The following is a 15,644-nucleotide window of genomic DNA, read 5'->3' on the forward strand; positions in this document are numbered from 1 at the left end:
CATTCTCAATAATTGTGGCTCAAGCTGGTTTCTGTCCCCCCACCCCCAAGATGTGTTATACCTAGATCTCTTTCAAAAGGCTTGTTTTTACCTGTGGAACAATCCCTCTGTTATAACAGTAGATTATTTGTTGCAAAATTGCTATCCCTACAACAATTCCTAACTTTGACAACTAACTTTAACAATTCCTAGCACAATAGGTTTTAAAAAATGTTAACACAAGTCCATATAGTTCTATTCTAGTATTCAATGCCGATATTCCATACCTCTTCCTCTGGAAAAACGGACTCAGCTCCCAAATCTGATACAGAAAACATTTAGTCCTTCAGTGACATAGTACTGCCTAAATGTCCAACTGTGTAAATTAATGGATGAATAAAGCATGCTGCCTTTCCCCGGCACGCATGGAGTTTGCTGGAACGTGTGGGTTACTAGAGAAGTGGGAAAAGTGCACCCCTTTTAAACTTGTAGGTCTTCCTTGAGATAGTTATTCAAGTAAAGCAGACCTATTAAGAGTCGGGCTCACGCCTACCAGCAACTCTGACTCGAAGCCCCTTCCCCATATCTGTTACAAGCTTGCTATTTGCAGGTCTGTTCCGTCGTATGACGTTCAGTTCACAACATCCAGAGGAGTACATGAGTACAAGGAAGGGGAATTCCATGATCTTTCTCTGTATCATTAATATTTCGTGTTGTTTGAAAGATATAGAGACTTTTGCTCAAAACCACGATTGTAGATTGGAGACGAGCAGTGCAGTCCTAAGCAGAGTTACACTAGTCTAAGCCCATTGATTTCAATGGGCTTAGACTGGAATAACTCTGTTTAGGATTACACTGTAAATCTATGCTGCTGCAATGAGACAGCACAGAGTTTCTGGTATGACATAATGAACCTGTTAGCATCAAGCCCTAACAAGACCTGAATACTCTGGAGAAGTGGGCAGCTGTGAATAGGATGCAATTCAACAAAGACAAGTGCACAGTATTACATCTGGGCCACAAAAATGGGAAGCACAAATACTGGATGGGGGATACACTTCTGGGCAGTAGTATATGTGAAAGGGATCTTGGGGTAAGAGTGGACTGTAAACTAAATATGAGCAGTCAGTGTGATGTGGTGGCAAAAAAGGCTGATTCAATCTTGGGTTGTATAAAAGGGGCCATAGCATCAAATTGCAGGAGGTCATAGCCCCTCTCTATACTGCCTTGGTCAGGCCACACCTGGAGTATTGTGTGCAGTTCTGGAGGCCTCACTTCAAAAAGGATGTGGACAAAATCGAGAGGGTGCAGAGGAGAGTGACGAGGATGATCAGGGGTCTGGAGACTGAGCCCTACGAGGAAAGGCTGAGGGCCTTGGGAATGTTTAGTTTGGAGAAGAGGAGATTGAGGGGGGACATGATTGCTCTCTTTAAATATTTGAAAGGCTGTCATTTGGAGGAGGGCAAGGAGCTGTTCCAGTTGGCAGCAGAGGGTAGGACCCGAAGCAATGGGCTTAAATTACATGCACAAAGGTACCGGCTGGACATTAGGAAGAACTTTTTCCACGGCCAGAGTAGTTCAAAAGTGGAATCAGCTGCCTAGGTAGGTGGTGAGCTCCCCTTCACTGGCAGTTTTCAAGAAGAGGCTGGATGAATACTTGTCAGAGATGCTTTAGGCTGATCCTGCACTGGGCAGGGGGTTGGACTAGATGGTCTGTATGGCCCCTTCCAACTCTATGATTCTAACTATTATTACATTGCCACACATTTTCCATTTTTGTAAAGCCAGCCCGTTAAAAAATTTCATTTCTGACTGGGTTTAACATAGAGAGAGAGAGATGTTTTAGTTGCTCTCAAATACTGGTCTCGCGCATTTGTTAGACTTTCACTGTATAAAAATGTACAGCGGCTTTATTGACATGTACATTCCATCATGTTTACAGCTGCAAGAGATATGAGGCACACTCAGTATTGCACTTCATTAAAAGTTCAGGCTCAAACATAAACCCAGAAGTGTAAATGAAACGGCTGTTTTGCGATTTAGTAATTCTTATACAGGACAAACATTGATATCTTTATATACAGCGTGATACTGGTTACACTTATGCCTCCCTAACACTTTTCTTTTTAATAACAGTCTAAGAAATAAACCAGAATATTCCTCTTTTCCACCCTTACCCGTGATGCAGTTACAATTGTACAGGATTACAAAAAAAGTCAGTATATAATTATCAACTTTTTTCTTCATCTGATATGCAGCATCTTTTGGAGTCCATGGAAATAGAGACCCTTTAACGCTTCCTTGACAGCAATTATTTATTTGTCAGTGTCCAATGCTTTTGTAGCTGATGAGCGTAATGGCCACATGCAAACACCTTACAAGGCCTGATGTCTCGAGTCAAAATGTCAACTTCCCCATAGCAAAGGATGATGTAGGTGGTGTCTGGCACCCTCCTTGCGCTGCAAACAGTTCCTTTCTCTGGATTATGAAATGGTCCCATCTCCTCATTCTAGCCATGATTTGTATCTAACTCAGAGGACACTTACTGAATGACAGCCATTGTTTTCTTCTTGCAAATTAAAAGTCTAAAACGTATGTGCGTTTCTGCAGACTCCACAGCCTAGTGCAAATTCCTCACCAGTGGGTGGATGGACTACATGAAGGGGACATTCGGTTCCTTCAAGCTGCTTGCCTTTGGGACCTGCAGAAAGAGAGTTTAAATGCAAATGACATCTGTAAAACAAATGTACAAACAAACAACCGTACACAAACACCCAGAAGTGAATAATGTTCAAGACGAAGTTATGGAGCGCGAGGAGCCTTTAATAGTGAAAAGTCCAACAGCACCTTTAAGACTAACCAACTTTATTGAGGCATAAGCTTTCGAGAACCATAGCTCTCTTCATCATATGCATCTGACAAAGAGAACTGTGGTTCTCGAAAGCTTATGCTTCAATAAAATTGGTCAGTCCTAAAGGTGCTACTGGACTTTTTACTATTTTTCAACTACGGACTAACATGGCTAACTCCTCTGTATTTAATAGTGGAAGAAACCAGGAAACTGAGAATCTCCCTTTGAAAATATGCAGGAAGCAATTATTATTGAAGCTGATCTAACTCACATGGTTTGCTGTTCTGGGAATGAGTCTTGGAAATCCTTGTGTTTAAACTCTCCCTCCCCACTCCCTTTTTGCATGCAGCTTGAAAATTAATCCCTGCTATGGGAAACCAGTTTATTTCACCCAAATTGCAAATTGTGGGTTCTTCTTTAAAACAAGATTCCAAACCAGGATTGTTTCAGGTGGGTAGGGACCAGAACAAAAGGGGGAAGGAAGAAGAGTCACCCCTGCCTGTGGATTTCCAGGGCTTCTTCCCATAGCCACAAGCCATGCTTTGTCATTACAAGCGAACCATGCATCCCTCCCTAACGCCGAACAGAACTCACAGGTCACTTTTAAAGGAAGAACACTGCAGTCCAGACATTAGCAAAGCTGGAAATATTAGCATACAGAGACGTGTTCTCAGACCAAATGGTTCAGAATTCCATTAAGCTTCCTTGGGGAATCCTTCTGAACACTGGGCAGGACCCTCCCTTAGCGTGACCCAGTCATGGTTCTTCCTCTATTCTGCTAATAGTTTCTTGCTTGAGACACACAGAAGATGGCAGATAGTTTTTCCATTTCCAAGAAGGAGGATAAGTCATCTCTTTTCTTGACACAATAGCGTAAGGAAAGGAATTTCATTCTCAGTGCTATTAAAACTCTTCTGGAAGAGCCAGGCAGTAGCTGTCATATTCAGCTGGAGGAGTCTCTGTGTTTAGGTGTCTCTACAAGCTTAACTACCGGCCCCTGAGGAAGCGACTTCTGCGAAACAAAGAGCGCTAGCCATTTGCTGGGCCAGCACCGGACCAGAACCGGGCCAGCACGGTGGAGGTTGCCCCTCCCCACCCCACAGTTTTTGGCTACAAACATATGGAATTACCTTGTTGACTGTATTCGTTGTATTTATATCGTGGGGTTGCTGTGACTCGAGGAATTAGTAGAGACTGCACCTGGCACTTAACCAACTCATAGACCTCTTGGGACTGAATCGCTCAATTGGGAATTGTGCATATATTATAAATGTGTTCTTCTGTATGTATCTTTTGAGAAATGATTAATGTGTGATATGGTATTGATATTTATCGAGACTGACCCTTTGGTAGATGTATTGACATAGGACTGACTGAGCACTTTTGCACTTTTCACATTTCGAGTAAATAAGTTATTACTAGTTCGTTGTATTTATTAAGAGAGGGAGATACAGTGTTTGTTGTAGTAAAAGAGAAGGTGACCAAACTATTTGCCAGGCTGGCCGTTTCCCGAAGAGTTTCTGTATCTTAGCTATACATTAAAAGGTTACCTGCAGGACAATGTGGAAGTTCTTCTTTAGTAATGCTCGTCATTCTTTGGAAGTCGTCATGGCAAGCATTGCAAAAATGTGTTGTCCCGAAGCAGAAAAACACAGCCACAGAGCAGCAATAACGGCATTTGTACTCCAGAAAATCTGTACCATGTTTTGGACACATCTGGGGGGGGGGAGAGAGAGGAAAACCCACAGGTTTATCTCAACTGAGTGGCATTTCTCTCTCTTTTGCTTCCCAGAAACCGGGCCTCTGTAAAAACGCTTGCTTACCTGAGCCCTGGAAACATCAGAGCAGGCACCACAAATAAGCTCTCTAGGATCATAGTCGTCTCCCTGGCCTGCCTCAGCATCACAGCGTGCTTCTCCGCCAAAATAAGCCTAAGGAAGAAACACAAAGAATGATTCAGAAATGAAACGCGAAGCCCGACGGAGTTAAGCTTGTGGCATCTCCAAAGTGATTTGTATCTGAAATGGGAAGTTGGTGATGCTTGTAATCATCATGTACAGTCTCTCTGTGTGTCTGTCCCACATTCTCCAGACTTATTGGGGTGTGGCAACAATGAACAACGGCATTTAAGCTGTTTCTGTCTCAACATCCCATTATAAATGGGGGTAGTTGGAAGGATATAATGAAGCAAGAATGAGGAAGCAAACTGCTGGATTGGCTGTGTTATTTTTATTTCTCTCTTCATTTCCCTGCTCAGCAAAACGACACAGTTGTAGGCTTTTTAATCTATCACGCTTTTCAGATTTATTCTGTAATTTGAAATGATTGTTATAAAGCCGAGTCAATGTTAGCCCCCCAGGGCAATGAGAACAGGCCTACTGCTGTCTAGGATTTCAACTGTCATCCTTAAAGATGGACAGATTTTAGCCTGAGCGGAAACATCTCAGCTGTAAATGTACTAAAGGGTTTGTGGTGGGGAGGGTAATTAGACCTCTGGCAGTGACTGGGTGAAGTTTCTATTTTATTATGGTTTAGAAATGTGTTATGGTGTATATGCTACCTCTTTGGAGACCTCCTTGCCATGATTCACAAAATAAAACAAAGTCATAACAACCACACAAAAGTCGTCAATAAAAGCCATAAAACCAGCTGTTAGAAAAGTACAAAGCAGCCACAAAAAGGATATTCGTAATGTGGTCTTCAGGCTACAAGCAGAACATGAAACAATCTAACTCCTTAAAATAAATGTTTTGGCCCAGCACATAAAAGGGAGTAAGACAGGTGCCAGGCAAGCTTCAAAGGGGGAGGACGTTCCAAAGGCCAGGTACTACGCTAAAAAAAGCTGCATCTTTTATCTGCAGGCAGAGAACAGAGAGCAGAGCTTGAAAATGTCATCTTGACTGACAGACAGGACAATGCGGGAGGATGGGGTCCTTCCAGTATTAAGGTAAAAACCAGCACTTTGATTTGTGCCTGGAACCAGATAGGCAGTCAGCACAGAGCCAGGTTCACGTAGTGGTTAAGATAGGCAGGACACTAATCTGGAGAACTGGGTTTGATTCCTCCCCACTCCTCTGCTTGAAGCCAGCTGGGTGACCGTGAGTCAGTCACAGCTCTCTCAGAGTTCTCTCAGCCCCACCCACCTCACTGGGCGATTGTTGTGGGGATAATAACACACTTTGTAAACCACTCTGAGTGGGCGTTAAGTTGTCCTGAAGGGTGGTATATAAATCCAATATTGTTGTTGTTATTATTATTATAGATCTCTCAGCACAGTACCGATACTGGAATGATCCCTGTATCCAGCTCCTGACTACAGCCTAACTGCTGTATTTTGGACCAACTGAAGTTTCCAGACTGTTTCCAGACGGAGCCCCATGTAGAGTGCATGAACGATGATGGCCACTCCTTTTAAGGACCGGCTGTAGCTGGCATACCAGGTGAAGCTGATGCCATAAACTACAGGCCATGATCCAGCAGCACCTCTAATCTATGAACCTGTTCCTTCGTGGGGAGTGTGACCCCTGCCACGGCAGGCTGGCTAACTTCCTCTCTTCTCAAAGGCCTTTGTCCAACAACACATCAGTCTTGCCTAGACTGAGCTTCAGTTTACTGTTTACATTCACCAGGAAACCTGTCCGGAACTTTCAATGTTTTTTCAAGGTCACAAAGGGGCTGAGCGGCCAAGAGGGTCCCCTTGGCTACTACTGGCTGAGCACTTTATAGCAGCCGGGGCGGCAGAAGGAGCATGAGAACAGAGCAGGTCAAGGGGAAAAGAGGGGAGAGCAAATGTTAGCAGCAAGGTTCAGACTGCTAAGACTTAAAACTGCAGTCTATATAACACATTTGATTGTTAAAATGCTTACTTCGATTCAAAGCTGAAAAGATTTATAAATCAAATCGGCTCGTAATTCAGCTAATGCTAAAAGTTCACATGCATTTTCAAACACATGCAATGGTGAGTTATTTTTATCATGCAGGGTAGATTTTCTCTCCTGCTCAATTGACATGGACTCTGATCAGATTAACAAACTGACTGTTAATTGGAAAAGAGCAAGAGTCCAGTAGCACCTATAAGACTAACAGAATCAGTGGTAGGGTATGAGCTTTCGTGAGCCACAGCTCACTTCTTCAGATACAGCTAGAGCGTGAGCCCATCTGTCCTAGAATGTGAGTCCGTCTGTCTGTTCATTGAAAGAAAAAGCCTTAGACATTCTCAGGCTGGCTGGGCCCACCCTTTCCACTTGTGTGCAGCTCAGATATTGGAGACTTATCAGTTCCAAAGAAACCAGAGGTGACTGTGATGTCCCAATTGGATGAAACAAGCAGCTGAAGTTTGTTCTCTTGCCTATGGAGCAAGGATCGGCAGTAAATCCTGCTTCGTACATAAGAGCCCGAACCACAGTTTGTGGCTTCATCCAATCTGGACATCAAGGCATATTACAGGAGTAGGAAATCTTCAGTATCTAAGCCGTCCATGATCGGAGATGGGCCTAAAGGCTCGCAAGATTCACTCTTGTAACAAACGATCCGTGGCTCGTTGTTTACGTTTGAATGAGGCCAAAATTGATTCATAAAGCAGCTGCTTCTCAACAGTCTGTTCTCTGATTAATCCTCAAAATCAGTCTAGGCACCAAGTCGTACCTTTTTGCACTTGAAACAAACATAATAAGCGTATCTGTTCATGGCGTATCCAGCAGGGTCATTATAAAACCGAACGCCCGGCGTGGTAATGGCCTCGCTCTTGTGCAGCCCTTCATATTCTAGTCTCATCAGTGCTTTCCTCTTCACATCTTCATAAAGCTCCTTGATTGGATCAAGCAAGTCCTTTAATACCGTATGATTAATTTTGTTCTGTCATAAAATAAAGAGAAAGCAGTATTTAGCCCATGAGTATTTATACCCAGTTTGTAACAAATGAAAACGGTGACAAAAGCAAGGTTGTTTTACAATACAGAGAGCCCCAATGCTGTTTGAGGTCTCTTGTAACACTAGTGCAGGGTATACAAAGATTGTGCGAAAATAAAGTATTGTGTTACTCCTTGATTAGAGCAATATTTAGAAACACTCTTATTATATTCATGGACACAGAACTTCTTATATCATCAAGTCCTTAATATGTCTAAATATTTGAAAGTATATCATTAACGGTGAGTAACACTGGCTTGTGTCTTCCACAGCAGTATTTTTTTTAAAAAATCCTTTTAAAAACCTCCTGTACGTTAATTTCACAAGATGTCTCCTCACTATCATATTAAGTAAAATTAAGTAAAATTTAGCTTTTCCAAAGTACACATTACTAACTTGCTCTACTCTCAAGACCAGTTTCCAAAGTCACCGCAAGTCACCTTACTCTCTTTTTGGTGCCAGGCCAAAACATTTCTTTTTACCTGGGCTTTTAACTCAAGGTTGATCTTTTTAATTGTTCTTATAATCTGCTTCAAACTTGAGGATTCTTGTGAAAATGATTAAGGGGCACCAAATGTTTTGTGCTCTGGAATTTTAGGTATTTTATGCTCTTAGGGGTTTTGATGGTGGTTAATTTTAACAACTTTTATCTTGTTTTACTTTGTGAGCGACTTGGAGCAGCTCTCTGAAAAGACAGTACATAGACATTTTAAATAAATAAATAAACAATCTGAATGGTTTTAATATTACATGTGTTTGAAAAGTAAAAGTGTGCAGTGCCACTTTAACTTGGAGCTTTTCTTTATCAAAGGTTTTTTAGCTGAACCTGTTAAACTACTTTTTTGACCTCTGCAGAAAAATACATAGTATACACATTTTATGCGTATTAGTAACAATTTTGATGCTTTCCAGCAATCTGTTCGCTTGTTAGGCAGATGAAGCATTATCAAACCTTTATTTCTGTCCAAGAAACAATCACTTTGAAAATGTCCTGTAACTTTTAAATGACTACATGGATATACATGAATTACCTATTTAAACTGTCCACATTTTTTGTGCGAGAGAGTTTCCTAGTAGCAGCAGCAGCCCACTATAACCTCAAAAGTAATATTAATGTTAAGTAAGGCAAGACTGGCTTAAACTATTCATTTAAACATACCCTCAAATGATTTTTTTAAAAATTGAGAACTACTACATCAATGGGAATTTTCACATTGACCCCAAGGGATGCGTTCTGTATTCTTTGTGTGTGTGTTTTTTTATAGCCAGCACTGCAATTCATAAAGTTGATCAATTTCAGCCCAATCCACAGTAATGATTACAATTCCTCCTAGTTTGATATCATGTGACAAGTCTTATCCCTTTTTCATTCCAAATGTTTCTGAAGATACTAAAAGCATCCTTGGACTCAGCGGACTCACCTTGCAAATCGGACACAGCATGAACCCAAATGTTATCCGCGGTCCCAGCCATTTGTTTTCTAGGACTCGGCAGCAGCACTGCAAATGGAATATATGACTGCAGTCCAACTGCAAAAGAAAGATTTACAATTCTTGTCAAGGAGTATTACTGTGGGCAAACTAATAATATATTAAGCTTTGCCTTAAACAGCTTGTGAGGAAACTGCAAATTCATTTGTTAACAGTATTTTCACACACACAAATACATTTTAGAAACTGGTTTTCACGAGTGTTCAGATGAAGTGCAGTAACCTCAATGAAATCTTAAGAAACATGCACCCTGGACCAACAGACCGGTGCTTTTTAGGTAAGGCACAATGTATTCAATGCTAGGAGATGAGAAACAGTTGATATTAAAAATCTGATTATTCAGGAAGGGAGAAATCTGTTACACAATGCCCTGACTGAAATTTAAGTAGCCTCATAACAGACGTAACACTTAATTACATTTAAGATGCGTAATAAAACCATGTTTTAGTCTGCCAAACTAAGCCCTGGTACCAGAAAGCGTGCATAAGGAGACAACGGTGAAACTCATTTGCCATTTTGTAAACAAAGAGATCTAACATTTATTCAGAGTTAACACACACCACGGATTTAAAGTCCACTTAAAATCCACTTAAATCAGGATTTCATGTTCTATTTGTGGCCAAACAACCAAGGTTTTGGTACTCAGATACAATGCTTAACACATTAAAACAAACAACCTGGTTAAGCATTATTTATTTACCAAATGTGTCCCCATGTTTCTGTCCTATCAAGGCCATCAAGGTGGTTAACAGTTAAAACAAACATTATAAAAACACATCATGAAAACAAAATTAAAAAACAGAAAAATAGTAATTAAAACATAAGGCACGAAGGAGGGATCATAGAGGAATTGCCAGACAAAACAACTATGCCAGCACAGAGACATATTAAGCCACATAGCAACTGCCACAAATGTAGTTGGTCTCATAAGATCTTAATAGGGACCCCACAAGGTTGGATCCAGCAATCTCTTCAGTAGAAGGCGCACAGATTTTTGTGGGACCTGTGTGGACCAACAGGCACCGGGCCCACACAGCAAGGAGCCCCCCGGTGTGAATGCTGTTGGTCCATGCAGATCATACGACCCTGGGAATCAACTTTCCAAGGGTCTGAAAGGACTGAATGGGAAGGGGAAAGTGGCGAACATCTACTAGTGCCTTCAGCCAGCAGACTGCTGAATCTAACCCACAGGGACACACTCAAAGAGGCTCAGTTCTGAATTTACACAACTTATTAGGAGCCAGATATTTTCTATTCTTGGAGGGAAATTGTAATGTTGCCCATTCATGATCTCAGTACACAACCCAGTACTCTGTTTCCCGGGCCCTTGGCACTTAAGAGATAGGACTGGACATGCTCAATCCGGCACTGGAACCCGATTTTCGAAGCCAGTAAAGAACAGATAGTAAAATGTAGCTGCAAATCTCGTATTTGCATTCCTTCAACACTATGCAGGCAACTGGACTCCCAATCATACCGGCAAGCAGCTGAATATAACACTAAGGTCGATTTCTGCAGGAAACCGACCAATAATAGGAAGGTAATATGATGTTGAACATTATAAACACAGCCTCGAGGAGAGAAAAATCAGTCTGACAAGAGAATGAGAATGTATGTATTAAAATGCTTCAGTATAAACAGGGGGAAAGCACAATACCGCAAAACCTAAATACGCGGGCTGGCATATTTATTTATTTTTTACCAAACTGATCCTCCCATTTAAACAGTAGATGCCCCACAATTTCAGAAGATTTCATGTATTTAAAAATTCAATTCAAACCTGAATAGCTGGTGCAGCGGAAAGCGCTTCCGTGAAACAAATCATGCACATGTCATCCGCATCTTGCTTCAGAGTGGTGGCGCTCTTATCGCAGCCGTGCAAGCAGGGTAAACAGTGCTCTTCATTCTTGACGCCTCCACAGGGATGGCCGCAAGGGTGAGTCTTGCTGCACGCTATCTTCGCGTATTCCTACGAAAGGCAGACATGACAAACGGACGCCGTAAAATTAACCAACTTGCAACCCTACGAAGAGCGTCTAGCTATAGATGCTGACACTAAACAGACGGCCGTCAGGATCCTATGGATGCTCCTCTGATCTATAAAAACAGCCACTCCCCTTTTCGTCTGCAGAAGTGCTTGAGCGAGCACAGGGCAGACGGGGAGGGGGAGAGGCCTGTGCTTGGTGGGTGTGTGACTAAACAAGGACTTGTGACCTTTCAGTGCTGCCAGGTTCTCCCACTTATCCCAAAACTAGAAGCGGAAAAAGGAACAGGCTACAAAGCAACCCTTTATAATGCTAATCCAATTTCTCCTTAAAATCCTCCTGAAAAGGAAATTCCACGGCTCCCCTAAGAAATGAACTGTAACGGCCAAGGTGGCAGTTAGAAATCATTTTTGTTTCCTACTGCTGAATACACATCTGTACGTTTTTAATGTGATCTCTGAGACGGAGAACATGTACATTGTTTGCGTATCCTTTATTGACAAGTTAACTGGATGAGTAAGGATCACTTCAGACTTCTCAAACAAAACAGAACTTTTTCTGATCACGTAAAGAGAGCTTGGGGGCTCTACATACCCCACCCACACAATGCAGAGACCAAACACAGAGTTTTCAAATAGCTCCAACATATTCCAGCATATGGACTCAGGCACCTTAAGAACTTATTTACTTATTTTTAAGTGTGTATCTTGTCATTCTTCCAAAGAGACCACCACAAATCCTCAAGGCAGTTTCAGGTTTGTTATTGATTCAGTGACCAGGATTAAATTGTGGTTTAAGAATCCTAATACTGGGTAAGAAAGAAACTAGACAAGTTGTCCGTGTTTGGTAGTCACGACAAGATGGAAGACAATCTAGTGTGAGGGATGGGGACAGAATGAGAGTGTGAATGTGACAGTTAACCAGGTTTGTGCTCATCGTGAACAAAGTTTGGTGGTGCCCGAGAACGGAGCCCAAGTCTCTGGCTCTTCCAGCTAAGATTTACGTCATTCACACGTGTATAAGAGGAAGCTCCAGATGCCCTCTTCTTCACTTCAAAGAGGCATTGGGAGGGGGACATTTGGAAGAGCAAAATAGTGGTGGAAGAGGGTGCTGATCCTCCCCTGCCCACGCTTTCCCACTAATATACGTCCTCCAGCCACATATTCACAATCGCGAGATGCCACGGGGTTCTAATCCAGGCCTCCAGGAGTTTATTGCACATGTCTCTGTGGCTTATGGCTGAGCCTTTCAATTGCAAACCAAAATGCCATTTCTCGGGCTAACTTGCCTCTTGGATTCCTACTATGGAGTTCAGCGACTCCAGGGTTTAACAACAACACCCACCTGGCAATCAGCATCAGAACAGACACTGCCCACGGCTGATAGTTCTGTTCCACTTCTGCAACCACAGAAACGACATGCTTCTGAACTGCTTGAGGTGGGTTTGCCTAGATAAACAGGAAACCTGATTAGGACTCCTAGAACTTAATGCTATTTCATTGTTATGAAACTGCTATACACTCGATGAAGCCGACTTTTTTTGGTGCAGAAATGGATCAAACAAGCAGTCAGGTAAATATAACCACTGTTAATGGAAGAAACATGCTGGTTGAACAAGATGCTTTATAACTAGTCAGACATTCTACCCCGGTAGAGTTTGCTCTAAGCAGGAGCTGCTCAATGTTTCAAGCAGAGATCTTTTCCATCCCAGATGCCTGAGCTGTCAGGGACTGAATTTGGGACCTACAGCATGTGAAATTTGTAGCGTGCTATTGAGCTACGGCCCCTCCTGAATAACCACATAGCTTCACATGGCACTGGATCAGACCACTCTCTTTGCCAGCCCTGATCCCAGAGATCATTTAAGCAGAGATGCTAGGGATTGAAACGGGAAGTTTAGGGATCCTAGCATATGTTCTGCCTCTAAATTGTAGTTGAGATAATCCTATGAATTAACCAGATTTGAGGGTAGCATTACTATGAACAAGACTGAGTGTACTATGTGCTTTAAGAAGAAAAACTCAAAAGAAACTTGCATGAATTATAAAAACTGAACCTCGTATCTCTTCCACTTCTGTAAGTATTCAGATTTCTGAAAGTACTCTTCACAGAGCCCCCGGTTTCTTTCCTCCGGCATTTCCTATTTAACTCCCCCTCCCATCACTTCCCTCATCAGACTAAACAAAGAGTCAGACAGAAACAGTTTTGGAGGCCCAGTGAATACTTAGCAGTGTTTCTGCTTTCATAAATGGTAACTTAGTTATGTACTTTATCTTCTGGAGATTTCTGTGCTCAGTAATGAACTAATAACATTTTCTTTGATGAAAATCAACTGGAGAATAACATTCTGTCTCACAGTAGCAACGACATCCCCCTGCAGAGAGTGAAAAAGGATGAAGTGAAAATCTCTCACCTGTTTGTTCTCTGAACTCCACCATCGCCTTCATGGTCTTTGAATCGGCCAATGCCATCAGCCAAAACAGTTTGGTCCTACCACAGCCTTCATGAAGATCAACCTTGATAGCTTCTTCCTCCTCTTTGAATACCTGCCAGGTTTGACCAAAACAATGTTTAATTTAGGATGATGTTTGTGGACATGGGATTACCTTTTCCATCCTAGTTTTTTTAAAAAAACCCTGCTTCTTACCTGTCTTTGGTGTGACTTTGTACGCCGATGCAGATGGAGGAATCGATCGCAGTCTGTACACAGATTCCCACAGACATTGCACAGGATGATGGCAGCGGTTTCCCCATCATCGTGGTTATCACACATAGGCTGGGAAAAATGGAAAGGTTCAGTCTAAAGTTAAACCTCCTTTCCATTCAGAAAGAGAGATCAAAGTGTGCTTGTCGTTTTAAATGCTACAAGATAATTTTTAAGCAGATATTTTGAAAATGTACTGAAGAATGTTGAACAATAAAGAACCAAAGGACTATATTTGTTAATTTTTTAAAATCCCAATCAGTTGCTTTTAAAAAACGAATAGACTGGGGGCGTTACAGCTCACCTGGCCCTGTGTTTTATTTATTATTTATTTTATTTTTAACCTGCCCTCCCCGCAAGCGGGCTCAGGGCAAGGTACAACATGGATTAAAATACAGCTTAAAATCAATTATAAAATTGATTTTATAATTGTTGATTTTAATAAGCCAACAAACTTCTCTGCTTCAACCAATCAGCTGAGGAACCCCTGAACCCCTGCCCTAAAAACTCTGTTCAAAGCAGAAGGTTATGGGCATGTCAGGACCAGGGCTGGTGCCGGGGTTTCTGGCGCCTGAGGCGAGATACCTACTTGCGCCCCTCCCCCCCTGCTAACCAACTTGATATTGTAGGCTTAAAAATGATGAATTTTAAATACATCTAAAAAATTATACCTTTTCCAGCCTGCTTTCAGTATTATTGGTGATTGGGAGGGGCAGCGGTGTAGCGTGGCCGTAGGGCTTCCAGGGCAGGAGGTGGCAACTCTTGCCCCGTGCATGCGTGCAAAACGTGTGTGCGCTCCGGCCCTGAGAGATGACATCACTTGTGATGTTATCACGCAGGAGCGTCCCCCTCACCTGAGGCAGGCAGCAGCAGCGAAGGGGCAGAGAGGCGGCCCGCTTCCTCGCTTGCTGCCACACCACCAGAGTTCCTGGCTCGCCGGGGGCCAAGCCAAGGTGGGTGGCAGCAGTAAAGGGGCAGAGAGGTGAGTGAGGATGCGGCCCGCTTCTGGGTCAGGGGGAGGTCACTGGGGGCCAGCACAGTAGCTCCTTCAGAGTTCAGCGCTCGAGGTGGCTGCTGGCACCGCCTCCATGGACGTGCCAGGCCTGATCAGGACACACATTCAATTAAGTTCACAAGGAAGTTTGAGTGTCAGCCTACATGAAATGTGTGCCTGTCCTAACACACACCCTCCTGTGGCTACACACTAACACTACAGTGAAAAAATGTTCACGCTGGGCAGGTTGTCTTTCAGGAAAGCTTGTTTGCCATTAGAGATTTCCCCTTTGGAAAAAACACCCATAAGCTTCCCACAAAAACCAAGGGTGCCCAGAGAAACAGTTGAAAAGCACTGCGTACACACACAGCCAACACCATAACGATCAGTTATTATGAAGACTCTGATGTAATTATAGTAATGCTACAAATAAAGGCTGAGAAGGGCAATCTGCCCTTAGCTCCAGCCTTGGGAAAATGTACAAGGTCTTACAAAAATGCATAGCAAATCAGCATAGTAATTCCCCCACTTGCCTTTAAAAAACTGAATAAAAGGCAAGATATTACTATATTTTCCAAGATAATCAGTCAAACAGGTGGCCAAATACAGATATTCAAAAGCACCTCCTTTGAGTATGAGTATTATGACGTCATATACTAGTGGATAAATGTATGTCTGGGTTAATTTTTTGGAAGTTTGTAATTTGTTCTCCTGCCCTTCTCATTTCAGAATG

The 15,644-nt window shown here is 42.5% G+C and overlaps 1 protein-coding gene across 1 annotated transcript in view; it reads right to left on the reverse strand.

Moving 5' to 3' along the window:
- Positions 1 to 1,851: 1,851 nt before the first annotated feature.
- The window catches only part of MYCBP2 (MYC binding protein 2), a 151,394-nt gene continuing 137,601 nt past the window's right edge, over positions 1,852 to 15,644 (reverse strand). Inside the window, exons 75-83 of the mRNA XM_054975001.1 lie at positions 13,861 to 13,989; positions 13,627 to 13,759; positions 12,558 to 12,661; positions 11,009 to 11,197; positions 9,160 to 9,267; positions 7,475 to 7,684; positions 4,654 to 4,761; positions 4,381 to 4,546; positions 1,852 to 2,680 (exon numbers count right to left, since the gene is read on the reverse strand). Of these exons, the coding sequence (XP_054830976.1) occupies positions 2,565 to 2,680; positions 4,381 to 4,546; positions 4,654 to 4,761; positions 7,475 to 7,684; positions 9,160 to 9,267; positions 11,009 to 11,197; positions 12,558 to 12,661; positions 13,627 to 13,759; positions 13,861 to 13,989 (1,263 nt within the window). The 3' untranslated portion in view covers positions 1,852 to 2,564. The remainder of the gene's footprint in view (positions 2,681 to 4,380; positions 4,547 to 4,653; positions 4,762 to 7,474; positions 7,685 to 9,159; positions 9,268 to 11,008; positions 11,198 to 12,557; positions 12,662 to 13,626; positions 13,760 to 13,860; positions 13,990 to 15,644) is intronic.

This window comes from Eublepharis macularius, chromosome 3 (assembly GCF_028583425.1).
Source record: "Eublepharis macularius isolate TG4126 chromosome 3, MPM_Emac_v1.0, whole genome shotgun sequence".
Lineage (NCBI taxonomy): Eukaryota > Metazoa > Chordata > Lepidosauria > Squamata > Eublepharidae > Eublepharis > Eublepharis macularius.